Below are 17,415 nucleotides of genomic sequence, written 5' to 3'. Positions count from 1 at the left end.
ATACACACATTACTTACTATACATATTAGACTGTGCAATATATATAAAATGAGTGAAGCTCGTGTTGACAGATTTCAACGAGTATTGTAGACCAGAGTTAAAGTTTGTATAACAAAGACGGCAATTTTTTAGGCATCAGTACAGCCATTAAATGAATATATAAACTGTAATCGTAATGAATAATTTATGCACACTGCCTTAGCTGTTTGTTTCCATACTTTTTAACAGTTCATTTTTTAATGCTGCATGTTTTAGATGTATAGGGCACCTTAAATATAATTTAACTAACTCTCTGTGGTCTCCTTGATCTCTGTCCCTTCCCTCCCTCTTCTCCTCACCTTCCACTTTCTGATAAAATGGCTTGATCTTCTTTACTCATCCCATTTTGCCATACCCCCTGGCCACCAAAATAAAGAAATAAAAATACTTGAAATTGAAAAAACATACAAGAAATTAGCACGTAACCATCAAAACCCTGAGCACTTTGCTTGTATGTTTTATCTCTTGCCTCTACCCTTTAATTTTTGTCTTTTTAGATTCTAAGCTGTTCAGAAACTGCAGGTTCTTATTAACATTATAGTAAATTCTACTTATTAGCAACCTCTCGGTTCCCAGCAAAAAGAAGCTATTATCTGGAGGCTGCAAATAAGTGGACAGTTTGCAGGGCTGCAGCCAAGGAAGAGAACATGCTTGGTACCTCTCCCTTCAGCCCCACAAACCTGTCTGCAGTTGGTGCTCAGCACTTTCTTCCCTAAGTGCAGCCCCACAAGCAGGTTTATGGGACTGCAGCCAAGGAAAGAAGCACTGGGACATGCTGAGATCAGGCCCCTGGTGCCAGAATAGGGCACAGCCTGGAAAGCACAGAGGTACCATGCAGTCCTGAAGGCCCCCAGCATCCCTACTCCCCAAGGAGAGCCACCAGTATCCAGGCTGCAGCCCTCCCCTTCCTGCTGCTGCCCTGTCTGCAGCCTCCCCTCCCAGCTGTAGGCAGGTTTGCAGTGTTGCAGGCAAGAAAGGCATGTCAAAAAGTTGTCATACGCTACAAACCTGTTGCCAATATCCGAATATTATTAAAGTAAATGGGACAGGACTGGTTCCTGGCAAAATGCTGCTATTAACTGGAAGTCATTAATATCAGGATTACTATTAAGCGGAATCCACTGTATTTCTTACTTATATTAGTAAAAAAATAATCCTTATTTGCACCAACATGCTTGGGCAGAGCAGAAAACTGAACTCCTTTTGAACTCAAGTTCTGTGTCTTAATTACAGGTACTGCACCTAGCACAATAAGAACCACAACCACAATTGGGGCGCTGGGTTACTACTGCAATAAACACACATCATCACATGAGAATTTCCTACATTAAAAGAAAAAGAGAGCCTCTGCTAGGAGTTTTCTACTCATGGAAGCAAATGACTGTAGCCAATAGAAGTGATTCAGAAATTTAAAGCAAGTCAATAAATGTTTAACTGGCTGAAATAGAAGACATTTTACTTCTAGAAACATAAAAGTTTAAGGAAACCAAAAGGGAGAGTTGGTACCCCTATTTCCTTGTTAGCGGCGCCACCCTCATTAGCACTCACTATCCTTTGGTGTTCCTAAGTCAGCAGCAACTTCTGCCTCCACAGACTAAGGAAAGTCTGAAGGGCAGTATAAACTAAGGGAGGGAAGAGGGGGGGCCCAGCGAGGTAGCTCAAAAACTCTAGGGAACTCTGAAGTTTTTCAAGAGAAAAAAGGAAACCTGCATAAAGCTAAGATAGTTAAGGGTTTCAGCACTTACAGCTTTAAGCACTTTAGCTATTTAGGTGCATAAAATTGTAAGTAAATCTATACAGCAGCTTCAAGGACAGTAATCCAAGTCAGCAACAATGAACATTGCAAAGAACTTTATTATTTCAAAGCCAATCTCCTAAAACTCTGTTAAACACAAGTGTGTTTAGAATCTACGTGTGTGAACTTGGGGGTTTGGAAATTATTCTGTTTGAGAAAGGCGGATAAAAAAAAAAGACTCACAAAAGGGGTAATCTGACTACTTATTTCAAACTATTTCTTACTTTATGACTTTTGAATCTCAGTGAAACATTCTCCTCCTGCCTATACGAGTCACAAAATATTTCACAATAGTTTGTTCCAACTAAAAATTGGTGGGAGGGAGAGGTGTAAATGAAAATAAGCCATACAAATGATTACTGTATGTAGCCTTAGACATGAAAATTGCAAAGGACATCTTCACAACAAACAAGTCTAAATATTTGCTTTTTAAATTTAGTCTACTGACAGCAGAATCCTACAAATAAATGTGTTACCTTTTCTCCTGTTGACAATCATCTATTTAATACTTCGCTTTTCCCTAACCTTCCCAAGATCTTGTTACAGAGGTTCAACCACTTTTTGGTACGAGTTTGACATTAAGAAAACCTTTCCATAAATAAACTGGGATTTTCTCAAATGAAATGAATCACTGGCAACTACAGATTTGAAAATGTGTATATCTGATTAATGTCAGCACTAGCACTCATGCTTTTGACTGCATTAGCAAACAGCCCCTGTAACAAATCTGCTCACAAAAAAGTGTAGTTTTTAAATTGTTAGTTTGTTTATGACCAAGTTGTTATACCTGAAGCCTAAGCAAACTACAGTGTAATAAAAATTAAATTTTCATGTGTCAACATTTGCAAGCTAAAAAGAGAGACAAAACTAAATTCAACAGAAATGTACTAGACAGTGTATTCTGGAAACGCAGAGGGGAAAAACAGGAAAGCTGACATATTCATTTGACATATGCATTTAACATTTCTGTGAAAACTATTTTAATATTTGTGTGAAAGAGGAAGATAAATTTCTTACATTCAAGTTCTAACATAATACTTTGAATCTAAAGAGCATACCAGGACCAAAAATGACAGACTATTCAGAAAAAGTCAGGCAGTAGCCAGACTGTAAATTTTTTTCATGTTAGTTTTCCAACTATAAACCTCCAATTTTGCTTATTGACTCCTATCATTTATATTAATTAAACAACTAAAGGAAATAAATATAGTAAGAAAAAAGATTATAAAGTAATTGATTTATAAGGACCCATTTTTGACAGAACATTAAAATTTTATCTCAGTGACATTCATGAAAGCCTAATAATTACTCTAATTTTTGATCACGCTGAAAATGTGCATAAGATTATGGAGTTTTGAAGAGAAAAATGATGGCTAGAGTACATACATTCTGGTGGAAGTCTGTTCTTTCTAAAAGCAAGTCTTTCAGTTTTCTTTCTGCTTTCTGCCAAACTAAACAGGACTCCGTAAACATATTGACGAACTGGCCTATAAAGCAGAGCAGCAGGAGGCAGGTCTTTGTTGGCTTCGTCTTCAATAGAAACAGCAATTTTGATTTCACCCTTTGCGTGGAAGAAAGCAGAATAATATTGCACATATTTATATATACATTTTCCATTCAACATAGAAGTATGCTAACACAATCCTGCTTTAAAACCATTTCAGTCATATATTTAATCAATACAAAAGATATATTTGAAGAACAGATGCCAAGAGTTAAGCTAGAATTTAGGGACTACTTTCAAAATCACAAGTGACTTAGCAGCACAAGTCTCACTGATCATATGCTCCTAAATACCTTAGAGACTTTGAAAATCTTCCCCGGTAGTTCCCCCCCAAGTTTGAAATAAGTTTTTGCTTCTCAGTCACTGACACACACAATTATGCAGGTGATGCAAAGCTTTTTAAATAGCCAAGAAACGTATTATTAATATAGCAAAAATATTCAAAATTGAGCATTTTACCAGTAAAGAAACAATTAGGGATATGATGAATCTGACTTTTTTTTTTTTTAATGGATCCCAAATACTAGCCAATTATATTCAAAGACTTAATAGGAAAAGTCAGATAAGACAATATTTTGAAAATCAGTAAAAGCCGCTTTATAAAAGTTAGAAGTATATTTGTAATTAAAATATGCTTTAAGTAACACTATTTAGCTAAAAGAAGAACAGGAGTACTTGTGGCACCTTAGAGACTAACAAATTTATTAGAGCATAAGCTTTTGTGGACTACAGCCCACTTCTTCGGATGCATATAGAATGGAACATATAATGAGGAGATATATATACACACATACAGAGAGCATAAACAGGTGGGAGTTGTCTTACCAACTCTGAGAGGCCAATTAATTAAGAGAAAAAAAAAAAAAAACTTTTGAAGTGATAATCAAGCTAGCCGAGTACAGACAGTGTGATCCATTTAATATCTTGTGTGGCTTTCACTAAGTTTTGAATACTAAGCACTAAGTGAACAATTTAATTTAAAATGCTGTATAAACTGAAAAGATACATATGGTGTATATACAATAATTTTAAAATAAAAATAAAGTGCATAGCTTACTTTTGTGTTCACTATGAAAAAGGATTAATACAATTACATAAGTATAGCGCTTCTTGTAGATAAAAATTGTTGGGAAAGGGCAGCATTAAGTACAGGGCTGAGGGCCAGGACTGTCTGAGTTAGATTCCCAACTCTACTCCCTGGTTGTACTGGCTTGGGGCAGGTTGCTTAACTCTCTGTCTCAATCTGCTCACTGTAATGTGGGAGATAAATACTATCTACTTTACAAGGATGTCATAATGTTAGTATCTGTTCTCCCCCTATTTCAGTGTGGCTCTTGACATGGCAGAACTCTGCAAGCATAGTGTCTTTATGCAAGTGGTCAAACCTGACTGCTTTCTACAAGCCCTAACATGGAAGAATTTTTATAGCAAATTTCTAATGCGGTACAAATGGGCCCAGATGTATCACTTATTAACTTAGACATGGACTATTTTTTTTACTCGGTCTCAGACTATCACTAACCTCTCTTCCTACCATAATACATTTGGGGGTTCTTGGAGAACACAAAGGTAGATCAATGTCTCCCCAACCTTTATGAGGTCAGGCTCTGTACAGGGTTTGACACTTCAACTCCTTATTAAAGTCACCCATGGCTTGGAGTGTTCATGGAGTAAAGAGCAAATTAAAAAATGCCCATTTTGAGCCACTGTATTCCAGATATCTCAATACTTTCTCTTGTGTAAAGTCATTTTGGCTCAATGAGCGAGTATAAGAAGTCCATTCAACTTTCTAGTTTCATTTGACATCAGTGCCCTAATCAAGCTTTTCCCACAAGGATCATGTCTGTGTGGCTGTCTGACTACATATTAGAATGACCTGATTCGTGTGAAGCTAGAGAATCACAAAATACATTCATTTCTTGGGACACATCCTACAAGCCATTAAGTGGTCATATCTGATATTTTCTAGGATATGCTTTTTTCTCCCCTGCTCTTTTCTCTACCTGTCTGTCATTCTGATTTTTTGAGGACTGTATCTTACTTCACACACACCCATATGCCTCACTTCAAGAGTTTGGTGGTTTCTGAATAGAAAGGAATATGTTTACCCTCTGTAAGAGTGCTTACTCATTTGCGCATTTCTGAGCTTTGATGTTAGTCACTTTGAAGAAATATTTTTTGCAATCTTTGTGTAATTAGAAGGTTAGGGTGAAGCTCTTGCTTCCTGTTCTTAAAAGATATGGGGAAAATGTTCTGGAACCCCTGAAATACTTATTGTTAGACCATGTTGAGTAGGGCAGAGCACACATGCCAGACTATATATGCTCTTTGAGGATAAAAATCATAAGAACTTGGGGAGTTTTCTACATGGCAAATGCTGCTGAGATCTTCAGAGAATTACAAAGTGAGTACTTTTCCAATCAAGGCAGGTTTCTATTTTCTGACCATCTCCTGAACAAATAATCTATAGACAATCCTATATCCCTCTGTTTGTCATAGATTTTGGAGAGTGTAATGGAGTAATGCAACCACCAACGTGTACTGATCAGTTTTCAATAAATCATCACCATGAATGCACAGCTACAGGGTGTGTACAAACAGCTCATTCTATAAATATTACAATTGCTGAAAGCTTTTTTTGTTTTTGTTTTAATGTTAACAGTGTTTCCATAATGAACAAGGCTGCCGGTTTTTGCCATCTACAATGCCTCTAGCATATTTTTAAAGTTATCAGAAATAGTAGTGCCTGTGTGCTTGCTGTCAAAACAGTACAGTGTCACATAAAGGCTCGTCTGTAAATTTACTAGCAATACAAGTAGAAGTTAGGCTGAGGAACATCCGAGTTATACTACTCTAAGTCCATGTATCAGCTGCAATGTCCTTGGACTGTGGCGATTCAGACTTACTCTGTTTTATAGATCAATGTTTGATTCATTCATATTTTAAGATATCTGGATTTGTATTTAAAATCAAAGATTCATACATTCCTACTTATAAAAATACTGTATCAACAAGCATTTGAACACTTGGAATTAGAAAATCACAGTCTTCCATTCCACGGATCATGGTGTGATTTTTTTTTTAATTGGGGGGGGGGGGGGGGGATTTACACAAGGCAGAATCTTAAATTAGCCCATACATGTTCCCTTGTCTTCAGATTTTGAAATTAGGGAAACTGTACTGAAACTGAAATCTGCTACACACAGAAGAACGAAGATCACTAGATGGTGTTAGGTTATGTCATTATTTTCCCCATAAGCCTATCATATGAGCATCTATAAACTGTTTCAACCACAAAAGTTACTCCTCCCTTCTAAAAGGACAAACAAGTTAAATTTAGCAAAGTAGATTTTAATGTATGTTTTGACAGAAGCTCAACTGCAAACTTCTCTCTGCTTACCACAAATTATACCACCCCCATGGCTTTAAAGGCTGATTGTGTTTATTTTTACTGAAAGAGACATGGTAGGTGAGGTAATATCTTTTATTGGACCAACTTCTGCTGGTGGAAGGTACAAGCTTTCAAGCTTCATAGAGCTCTTCTTCAGGTCTAGGGAATGTAACCAGAGCGTCTAAGCTAAATACAAGTTGGGACAAATTGTTAAGCATAAGGGGTTCACACATGCAGTAAGAGACCACTTAAAATGAAACAGGCAACTAAGAGATACCAGGCAAACAACTAATACCACTTTCTACCTGTTAAGAATTTTAAATCTTAACTATTCCTTATTCCTATTCTATTCTGACAAAGTCTGCACCAATAATTTCTGTAGGGTCGTAGACTACTGTCCTTCAAGTACACCAGAAATGCCACCAATACCAATGTGAACTGCACAAGAGTAGTATATGTCCCTAGTAAGATTCCAGCAGGGTCAACCAACCTGTACCCACTCCCCCCACCTTTTTTTATTTTAAATAGGACTCTTAGGAAAATTAAAAGCATTCACTACTAACTTACCTTTCCCGTCCCAGAGTTTCAATTTAAGATGTTAGAATCCCAATTTTCTCTATAGTATTACATATTATATATATTACACATCAATGAATACAAGTATTCGATATTTTGTTTATATATACACTCATTTACTTTACCCACAATTAAAACTTTATTTTGTCTTTTCCTTTTGAATTAAATTCCTTACAAGCTGTATTTCAAGCAGCAGCAACATCCCTGAAGTCACATGGCAAGATAACCAACATGACACAATACTGTTACCTCAATCCCCTTCCTCTCAGTTTTTAGGTTTTCAGTGTGCTGCAGATTGTTGTACAGACAAAGTAACTGTACTGTAGTAATTGGCAGGGAAACAGGAGTTTTTTGGAAACTGGGGAGGGGGTCATGAAGGCTTTTGGTACCCAGGAAGGTATGAAATTTGTATTTGGTACCCAGCAAGTAGTCAAGGCTTTTGGTACTTGGAAGGGGATGAAACGTGTACCCTCCCCTCCATATAGGGGAAGGGCAGAGGTGTTTTTAATTTTGGAAGTGGGAGAGTAATAATTCTTGGTAGCAACTAGCTGCTCCACTGCATCCTTCCCCAATATTTGCCACTACATCCAACAATGACAAATAAGCATATTAGTTAACGGTTTCTGATAAAATGGTAATTTAAACCGTCAACAGACTTCAGTGTTCACATCCAAGAGATGAACAATGAAGTTCATACCTCCCAGACCTTTGTTTTAGGCTCTTGGCAAACTCAGAAAACATTGCATCAGTTACACTCAGCTTATGTTTTTAAGGTTTCCCTATAAACATGAGGGTTATAGACAAATGAAAGCTTTAGATTCTGGAAAACAATTATGTGGCCATTTAAAAATAATCCACAATTATGCAACAATTTACGTGGCAATGTAATCATATAACACATTGGACCCTGCCTGCAGATGTCAAATATCATTTCTATTAACTGAAAAAACAGATCAGTCTTTAAATATTGATTGCCCTACTGTATTCAATGCAGGGGTCCCTAAATTTTATTTATTTATTTATTGCTGGAACAGATTCCTCACAATTTAGGATAATTCTTCTTTTGATGTTTAATTGCTTGGATACTTCTCTGCATTCTATGATCACATATTCAGATAGTACATTTAAACAACAACATCAAATATAGCATTTGACTATTCGCATAAAGAAATTAATCAGACATTTGCTTCTGTGTTTTCCTTTTACGGATAAGGAAAGTAAATGGAGAAAAAGTGTATCAATGCCATGTTATGGTTGAGAATTGAAACACAACGAAACAAAACTAAACTCTGATGCAGGTACACTTACATATTTCAATTCTCAATCATTACACTGCATTAATGTCCATTTTTGTACTGAAATACATTGCTAAACATATATTTGTCAAAACAGAAGTCCAGGACAAAAAAAAAAAAGCTATGCAAAGATTAACAGAAGATTTGGATGCTCAAAATTAAATGCCTGGTTTGCCGATTTTGGTAGACTTATGCAAATATCTATGTTGTTGCCAGGGTAATTGATAGGTTTGTTTAGTGTATTTTTAAAATACAAGGGTGCTCAAAGCTTTAGATGGGAGATATTTTACTACCAAGTACTTAAAATCCAAATTTTTATATATATAGTAGATACCTGAAGTCAGCACAGATATTTGTATTAAACTTCATTGTGCATTGTTTATATAATTTAGAAATGGAGGCAAACTCACAAGCAGGAATCCTAGTTTTCCATGATAGAACCCTGTTTATCCAAGCCTCCATTATCCAGCTCTCCGTATTAACCAAATCACCAACTGCCCAGGGCTGATCGCCCAACCCCCCGACCCCATCTTAAAATAAGAGATACAAAGTTCTTTGCCAATCCTCCTGATTATCCCAATTTTTGATTATCCGATCTGCCTCTGGTCGATCAGATCTATAAATTTAAAGAGCATTCAAAAAAATTAACCGCAAGAGGAAGAGGTTATGCGCACTGAATAAACGACACTGGTATTTTCAGTAAAATTTAATTAACACTTAGTATATATATATTTTTTTTTCACGAAATGTAAAACTTAAAAATTCTCTGTAAAAACGGATATTCTGCATTTTCCACAGTAAATGGATTTCTAAAATCCGTGTTCACAAGTTAAGAGAAATGCATGCATACAATTTTAGTTTTTGATATGCAATGTGGTTAGTCACAAGTCCTCCGTGAATTAAAAAAAAAAAATTCATTGCTAAGCATTTTTGTGTGCAAGTCAAGTACAGTAAAAGCTTTTTTATCCGGCATGTTGGGGGAATTGGGGGCGGGGGGGCAGTAAGTGGAAAATTCCGGTTAACTAAGAGGGAGGGAGTTTGAGTGCGGGGCATGGTCTCTGGGAGGGAGTTTGGGTGTGGGAGGGGGCTTGCGGTAAGGGGTCAGGGCATGGGAGGGGGCGAGGGGTGCCGGATCCGGGCAGCACTCACCTTGGGCAGCTCCCCGGAAGTGGTGACCTGTCCCTGCTGCTCCTGGGGGAGGCGCGGCTAGGCAGCTCTGCGTACTGCTTCTGCCCGCATGCGCTGCCCCCACAGCTCCCACTGGCTGCAGTTCCCAGCCAACGGGAGCTGCTGAGTCAGCGCTTGGGGCAGGGTAGTGCACAGAGCCGCCTAGCCATGCCTCTGCCTAGGAGCAGCAGAGACAGGTCGCTGCTTGCGGGGAGCTGCCCAAGGTGAGCGCCGCCTGTATCCGGCGCCCCGAAACCCCTCCAACACCTCAACCCCCTGCCTCAAGCCCCCTCCCACACCCAAACTCCCTTCGAGAGCCCAGGCCCTGCACGGCCTCCAGCGCCCCAATCCCCAGCCCCACACCCCCTCCCACACTCTGAACCCCTCGTGGCCATTCCTCCACCTAGGAGCAGCAGGGATGTGTTGCCGCTTCGGGGAAACCACGCGGAGAACCTGCCGGCCCCACGCCAAACAGACTATAAACCGGACTTTCAATGAAGATCAGAAATGCTGGTTTATAGAACTTTCTGGTTGGTAAAGTGCCGGATAACGTGTTTTTTAAAGTGCATACGCGGCTTTTACTGTATTAGGTTCTATTTGTACGCTTTATATTTAATGTGTGGGGGAAGGGCAAGTTTATATAATTTTCTCCAACCTCCATTCAAACATTAGAGCATGATGCACATTTTTGTAAAACTGATTTTGAGTATCTATGTTGTTGGGTAACCAAGCCTTAGGAATGGGGCAGTGTAGCAAAGGGGCGTGGTCTCCCTCAGAGACTGACAGCGTGGGAGAGCCAGATGTCCCCTGGTGTGGGGAACCTGGAAGGCCTAGGCCGCCACACCGAAAGCAGAAGGGAAGGACAGGAACAGGAAATATAAGAGGTGGGCCCTGCAGCTCAGTTGAGCAGGAGCTGCCGAGGGAGGCAGACGCTTCCAGACCGCTGCTGAAGCCAGAACCCACAGAAGACTTTGGCAGTACCGAGGAGACCGCCAGGTACCAGGACTGCGTGACATGCCCGACACTGAAGAGTTGCTGGGACTGCCACTTGCAGTGTACCCCGGAGAGACGCCTGACGACTAGCATTGCCAGGTGTCTGGTTTTCGACCAGAACACCCAGTTGTAAAGGGACCCTGGTGACTCCAGTCAGCACTGCTGACCGGGACGTTAAAAGTCTGGTTGGCGGCGCAGACAGGCTCCCTACCTGGCTCCGCGCAACTCCTGTGAAGCTGCCAGCATCTCCCTTTGGCTCCTAGGTAAAGGAAGGGCCACAGGGGTCTGTGCGCTGCCCCCATCCCCAAAGTCAGTTCAGCAGTTCCCATTTGCCAGGAACCACAGCCAATGGGAGCTGAGGGAGAAGCACCTGCAGATGCGGGCAGCACCCAGAGCCATATGGTCACACCTCCACTTAGGAGCCAGAGGGAGATGTCACTGCTTCCTGGGAGCTGCCTGAGGTAAGCGCCACCCGGAACTCACACCCCGCACCTTCTCCTGCGCCCCAACCCCCTGCCCCAGCCCAGATCCCCCTTCCGCACCCTGAACCCCTCATTCTGGCCCCACCCTGGCCCACTCACCCCTTCCCGCACTCCAACCCCCTGCCCCAGCCCAGAGCCTCCTCCTGCACCCCAAGCCCCTCATCCCTGGCCCCATCCCCTTCCACACTCCAACACGGAGCCCTCTCCTGCACACCCCTCATCTCTGGCCCCACCCAAGAGACCTCACCTGCAGCTGGAGCCCTCACCCCCTCTCACACCCCGGTGAAAATGTGCAAGCGAGGGTGGGGGAGAGTGAGCGACAGAGGGAGGGGGGATGGAGTGAGCAGAGGCATGGCCTTGGAGAAGGGGTGGAGCAGGGGCAGGGCAGGGGGGTTAGGTTTTCTGCAAATAGAAAGTTGGCAACCGTACGGAAGACCTTTGGATGCAGGTACACTAAAGGGGAGTATAGGAAGTAGCCACGGGGAACCAGATTACTCTCTTGCTGTGGTGCCGCTGGAGACATGGTCAGTGTGTTGCGGGTGGATTCCCCACTGACCTAGTGGCAGACCACTCTGCCACTGTTAGGGCCCTGGGCTGGGATGCAGTGGAGTTGGGCGGGCTGGCATCCCCCCTGCCACCCCAACCCTGGGGTCACAGTACTCCCCCTCCTGAGGTCAGGAGGCCTGCACTCCACGGACACCCTTTGCCTGAGCACCCTAAGCTGTTTGCTGGGCACTCAACCCCTACCAGCACTCTAGACTGTTTGCTGGGGCTCCAGCCCTGGCTGAGGGCCTAGCCCCTGAACTATGGGTTGGGGCCGGAGACTGCTAATTTCCCCATTTACGTGGGTAGCAAAGGGGCATGGCCTCCCTCAGAGAGAACAGCGAGGGAGAGCCACACCCACCTATATGCTTACAGGCAGTGTGTGTGTGTGTGTGTGTGGGGGGGGTATCAATTCCATAACCACCTATAATAATCCATAAAACCAACAAAGAAAACTACTCACTTGCAATTCTAGTTCTTAGATTTGTAGTCACAACAGATCCACACTTCAGAATGTGTACCTTATGTGTGACTGAGAGAAGTCTTATTGCAAAATTCCTGACTGCCAGCAAACAGCAGGACAGCGTGCATGTATCTGCTGGAGTCCTGGATACTAAGAGTTGCTAATACTGAAAAGTCAATTTAATGAGATGAAAAATATATAATTTCCTAATTCTATAAGAAAGGCAAGCAAGTGTGGATTTCCTGTGACTATATTAATTCTTAACCAAGAAATAGATGCAAGATATTTTCTTTTCTAAAAATAGGTATTACATCAGCTCCTTTGCTTGGATCTAAAAAAATTTAAGCATGCTTAAATTATTTGCCCTCAGTTTCACCACAGATGGGCCAGTACCCTGGAATGACACTGAGCTAGTACACTCAGAGGGTTGTCACTCAGATGCAATGCAGAAGACCAAGATTTAAAAAAAGGTGCCTAAAGTTAAGAGCATAAATCCTTATTTATCATTTAAATAAGTGGGCTGATTTTCAGAAGTGCTGAGCAGCCAGCAGCTCTCTTTAAAATCACTGGGAACAGCAGGGTACTCAGCACTTTGGAAAATCAGAACGCTTCTTTAGGTGTTTAAACATTCTGAAAATCTCAGCCCAACTCTCCATTTAGTTTGAGACCACTGAGACCTCAGGTTCCCGGATTTAAGGGGAGATATACCTGTTACACTCCTCAGGACTTCTTCATTGTGTTAATAACAAGTATTAATGATCCTCATTGAAACCTGCTGATTCTGGCACATCCTTTCTGCCAGACACTGTGGACTAGAAAGTTCAGGGAGTGCAACTGTGCACATGCATTTGTGCACACCTAACACAGGCATGCAAATATCTTACGTGCATGAAAATCTGATATAATAAATAAAAATAATATTACTACCACTCGATTTGCTATCATTGACAGGGTATTTGAACACATTATGCAGGTGCAAATATAGGCAAACAATCTTCTATGCCTAACTTTGAAAATCTGGTCCACAATGTCCTGGATCTTGTGCAGTGAAATGAAGTCTTTGACACGAGATGTGTAGTGAGACACTCATTACCCCTGGGAAACAAACTGGACTTTAGGTAGTTAAAAATGAAAAATAGTCACATCACTAGCACCTTGCTGATGCCATGGGCAGATACTTGGATTCGTTTCAATGTGTTAGAACATAACATAAATCCACTATGAGATTCTCTGTGCACAAATGGGGAGACCCTTCATTCTTTCCGCTATCGCTATGAACAGCTGAGTAGATCTGTTGAATGGTTTGGTCCTTTGTATACAGAAAGCCAGGGCCCACCTAACATCCAACAAGTCGGGGTGCTGTTCTTCTCTATTCGCATGTGGATTAGGGTAGAAAACCGGTAGGAAGATTGCTTGACTGCAATGGAATTGTGAGATCACCTTAGGAAGGAACAATGGGTGTGGTCACAACTAGACTCTGTCCTTGAAGAAACCCATATATTGGGGCTCCGATGTGAGGGCCCGGATCGCTGAAACTCTTCTGGCCGAAGTGATATCCACCAGGAAGGCCACTTTCCAGGAAAGGTGCAACAACAAACACGTTGCTAGAGGCTCAAACGGGGACCCAATAAGATTTGATAGGACAAGGTTCAGGTCCCAGGGAAGGATGGGATCTCTAACCTGGGGGAAACACCCTCTCTAGGCCTTTGAGAAAACGGCTCCCCATCTCGTATGAAAAGACAGATTGGTTATCCACCTTGAGATGGAAGGCAGAGATAGCCACTAGGTGAACCCTGACTGGCAAGAGAGCTAGACCTTGTTGTTTCAGCTGTAAAAGGTATTCTAAGGACATGGCTACACTGGCAACTTCAAAGTGCTGTCACGGGAACACTCGCGCGGCAGCGCTTTGAAGTGCAAGTGTGGTCGAGCTCACCCAGCGCTCCTGGTAATCCACCTCCACAAGGGGATTGGCTCCCAGTGCTCGGAGGCTGTTTACACTAGTGCTTTAAAGCGCTCAGACTTGCTGCGCTCAAGGGGGTGATTTTTCACCCCCCTGAGCCAGCAAGTTAGAGCACTATAAAATGTAAGTGTAGACAAGCCCTAAGATGAGCTGTAGAGACTACTCAAAGGTGGAATTTGTTGGGAGCACAAGATGGAGACCGTTTCAATTTTTGCAAGGTAAGTAGCCCTGGTGGAGGGCTTTTTAATGCCCAGTAGGACCTCACAGACCTGCTCCGAGCAAGCCCGCTCCTCCGGATTCAGCCATGGAGCTTCCAAGACATCAGATGAAGAGAGCTGATGTTCGGGTGGAATAGCCAATGATGGTCCCGGGAGATCAGGTCTTGGTGTAGCGGAAGCCTTAGTGATGCCTCCATTCACAGGGCTCACAGGTTGGTGAACCAATGCTGTCTGGGCCACGCCAGAGCTATGAGAATGATCTGCACTCGGTCCTGCTTGATCCTCATCAGAACCTCGTGGATCAATGGGATGGGGGAAATGAGTAATACAGGTGTCTTGTCCACAGGAACATGTCCATGAAAGACTCCAGGCTGTGACCTTGCAGGAAGCAAACTTGGTAGCATTTCCTGTTTTTGCAGGTGGCAAACAAGTCTCTAAGGGGAGTGCCCCCCCCGTTGGAAGATGTCCCTCACAATGTCTGGCTGGCGAGACCACTCGTGGTGAGCGGAGAAAAACCTGCTGAGGTGATCTCCCAGCTGGTTGTGTGCTCCTGGGAGGTAGGATGCCTCCAGGCTGATGGACTGAGCAATGCAGAATTCCCACAGGTGGATTGCTTCCTTACAGGGGGGCGGGGGGGTGTATGGGGGGGAACAACGTGCACCGCCCTGCCTGTTTATGTAGAATATAGCCGTCATATTGTCCGTGAAAACCAAAACAGTCTTGCCCATCATGTGAGGGAAAAATGCCTGGCAGGCTAGACACCCGCCCCCCTGCCCCCAAGCTCCCTGACATTGATGTGGAGGGAAAGTTCATCTTTGGACCAAAGGACCTCAGTCCTGAGGGACCTTAGGTGGACTCCCCAGCCGAGGGCCGATGTATCGGACACTAGGGACAACAGTTAAAGTCTTGAGAAGGGTACCCCTGCACATACCATGTGTTCTGCCACCATGACAGTGAGCTGAGGACCTGGGTAGGTACTGTAAGCACTGAGTCCAGGTGATGACAAAAGGGTAAGTATACCATGGCCAGCCAGACTGGGAAAGCTCTGAGACATAGCCTCGCATGTTGCACTACGTACGTGCATGATGCCACGTAGCCCAGGAGGCTCAGACATTTTCATACAGTTGTGATCAAATGAGCTTGGAGGGATCTTATCAGGGATGTAATTGAGTGAAACCGATTGTCCGGAAGTAGAGCTCTTGCTTGCACAGAGTCAAGTACCACACTGATGAACTCCATCCTTTGGATCGGGATAAGGGTGGACTTCTGGATGTTCAACAAAAGACCTAACGTTCTGAAGGTCAATTGAATGAGACAGATGTTTGCTTCCACTTGAGCTCTGGATCAGCCCTGGACTAGCCAGTCATCGAGGTATGAAAATACATGGATTTCTTTCTTCTGAGAAAGGCTGCTACTACTGCCATGCATTTGGTGAAGACTTGCGGGGTGGCTAACAGGCCGAATGGAATCACCACAAACTGGTAGTGAGCTTGGTTCACTACAAATCTTAGGAAACGTCTGTTGCCATGGAACTGTCTGAGCAATTAAGGGTTCCAGCATCCATCACGGGTGGTAAGAAGGAACCGAAGGGGTAGTGAGGTCAGCAAGGCTCTTTATAACGGCGCTATGGAGCATGGCACCAGAAGGCGCTGGAGCCGATCCAACTGATACCTCTGGGGAGAAAAATTCCAGCAACTGTGCTCAGGGCACACACACAGCTACTGCTGCTGGGCTGGGAGGGAGGGATAAGGGGCAGGGAAACAGAAACTGGATTGTCATAGGGGTATCTAACTCTCTACTCCCTGGGGGAATTTGTGTGTGTCTGTATTGTTACAGGCATACTTACTGACAGGTTTTGAAATAAATTGCCAAAATAATTGAAACTAGTGTGACTATGTAGTGTTATTTTGACAAATAAAATTTGCAGAATTTTAAAATACTGTGCGCAGAATGCCCCCCAGGAATATTATCTATATTGCTATTGCATAGAGGAGTCCCATCCCCATTGGGCGAGGCACTGTATAAACATAGCAAAGTGACAGTTCATGCCTCAAAGAGAGCATGGCATGTCCATCTGCAAATTAAATGACATTCTGGCTTTAAGGATATCAATGAGAATAATATAATTATGTGTAATGATCCAGTGACTGGACTTATTGCTGCCACAACTGTTGTGGATGGAACTACTATTGGCATTAGGCTGCTTTGAACAGGAATGTGAGAAGATGAAACAGAGTCAGAAGGGTCAAGTTGTAGGATCTTTTCAGCCTGCACTTAGAGGGAGGTTTGGATTGAATCTTGTCCTCTGAATCTATACTAAGCAAAACCAAAGAGTTGTGCCAATGGCATCACTGAATCCCACTGGCTCTAATGACTGAGATAGTGCTGACCTCTGATAGTTCCAAAACACACAGCTTTGGGAAATCCCATTACTACACTGAATCAACTGGCATTGACACAGCCTCTTTGTAGTAAGATGAGGAACTCTCCTCCATTGCCGTGGAAGATTTGCTCTCCAAGGCCATCCAGAGAGATTTCTGTTGGACTTAGAGTGCAGAGCAGGGATGTTCAAGCGATCTCCCGAAAAAGACCTGTCCACTTGCCATGTATTTGCCGGGCGTTGAAGATAGCAATCATGTTTATCTATAATGAACATTTTATGGCCACACCTGGAGGAATTTCTTAAAGCTGCCGGGCTGTTTCTCTTCAGGTATACCAAGAGAAAAAGAAACAGTGAGGGGAACAAGAGAGCCAGACAACAATCACATCAAAATAAATTTCTAAACAATTCTGAAACAGTTAATGTCAGAGAGAGAGTGGCAGAGGTGCCAAGGCCTCAAGAAGCACCACACACACCAAACTTTTTTAAAATAAAAAAGGGAAAAATAGAGAAAATTCAGAAAAAAAAAAATCAGCTATTTTGTGAGTAAGCAGTTTTAACAATGAGGGTCAGACACCTATTGTGCAATTCACTCCTAGAACAACTGTC

General features: G+C 42.6%; 1 protein-coding gene across 2 annotated transcripts in view; it reads right to left on the bottom strand.

The window, feature by feature from the left end:
* The window catches only part of FAM120A (family with sequence similarity 120A), a 131,030-nt gene that overhangs the window by 55,349 nt on the left and 58,266 nt on the right, over nt 1–17,415 (bottom strand). For both annotated transcript variants that reach the window (XM_054034177.1, XM_054034176.1), the window contains exon 10: nt 3,221–3,395. In XM_054034177.1, coding sequence (XP_053890152.1) covers nt 3,221–3,395 — 175 coding nt within the window. The remainder of the gene's footprint in view (nt 1–3,220; nt 3,396–17,415) is intronic.

Source organism: Malaclemys terrapin, chromosome 7 (assembly GCF_027887155.1).
Source record: "Malaclemys terrapin pileata isolate rMalTer1 chromosome 7, rMalTer1.hap1, whole genome shotgun sequence".
Lineage (NCBI taxonomy): Eukaryota > Metazoa > Chordata > Testudines > Emydidae > Malaclemys > Malaclemys terrapin.
This window is presented reverse-complemented; position numbering and strand designations above follow the sequence as displayed.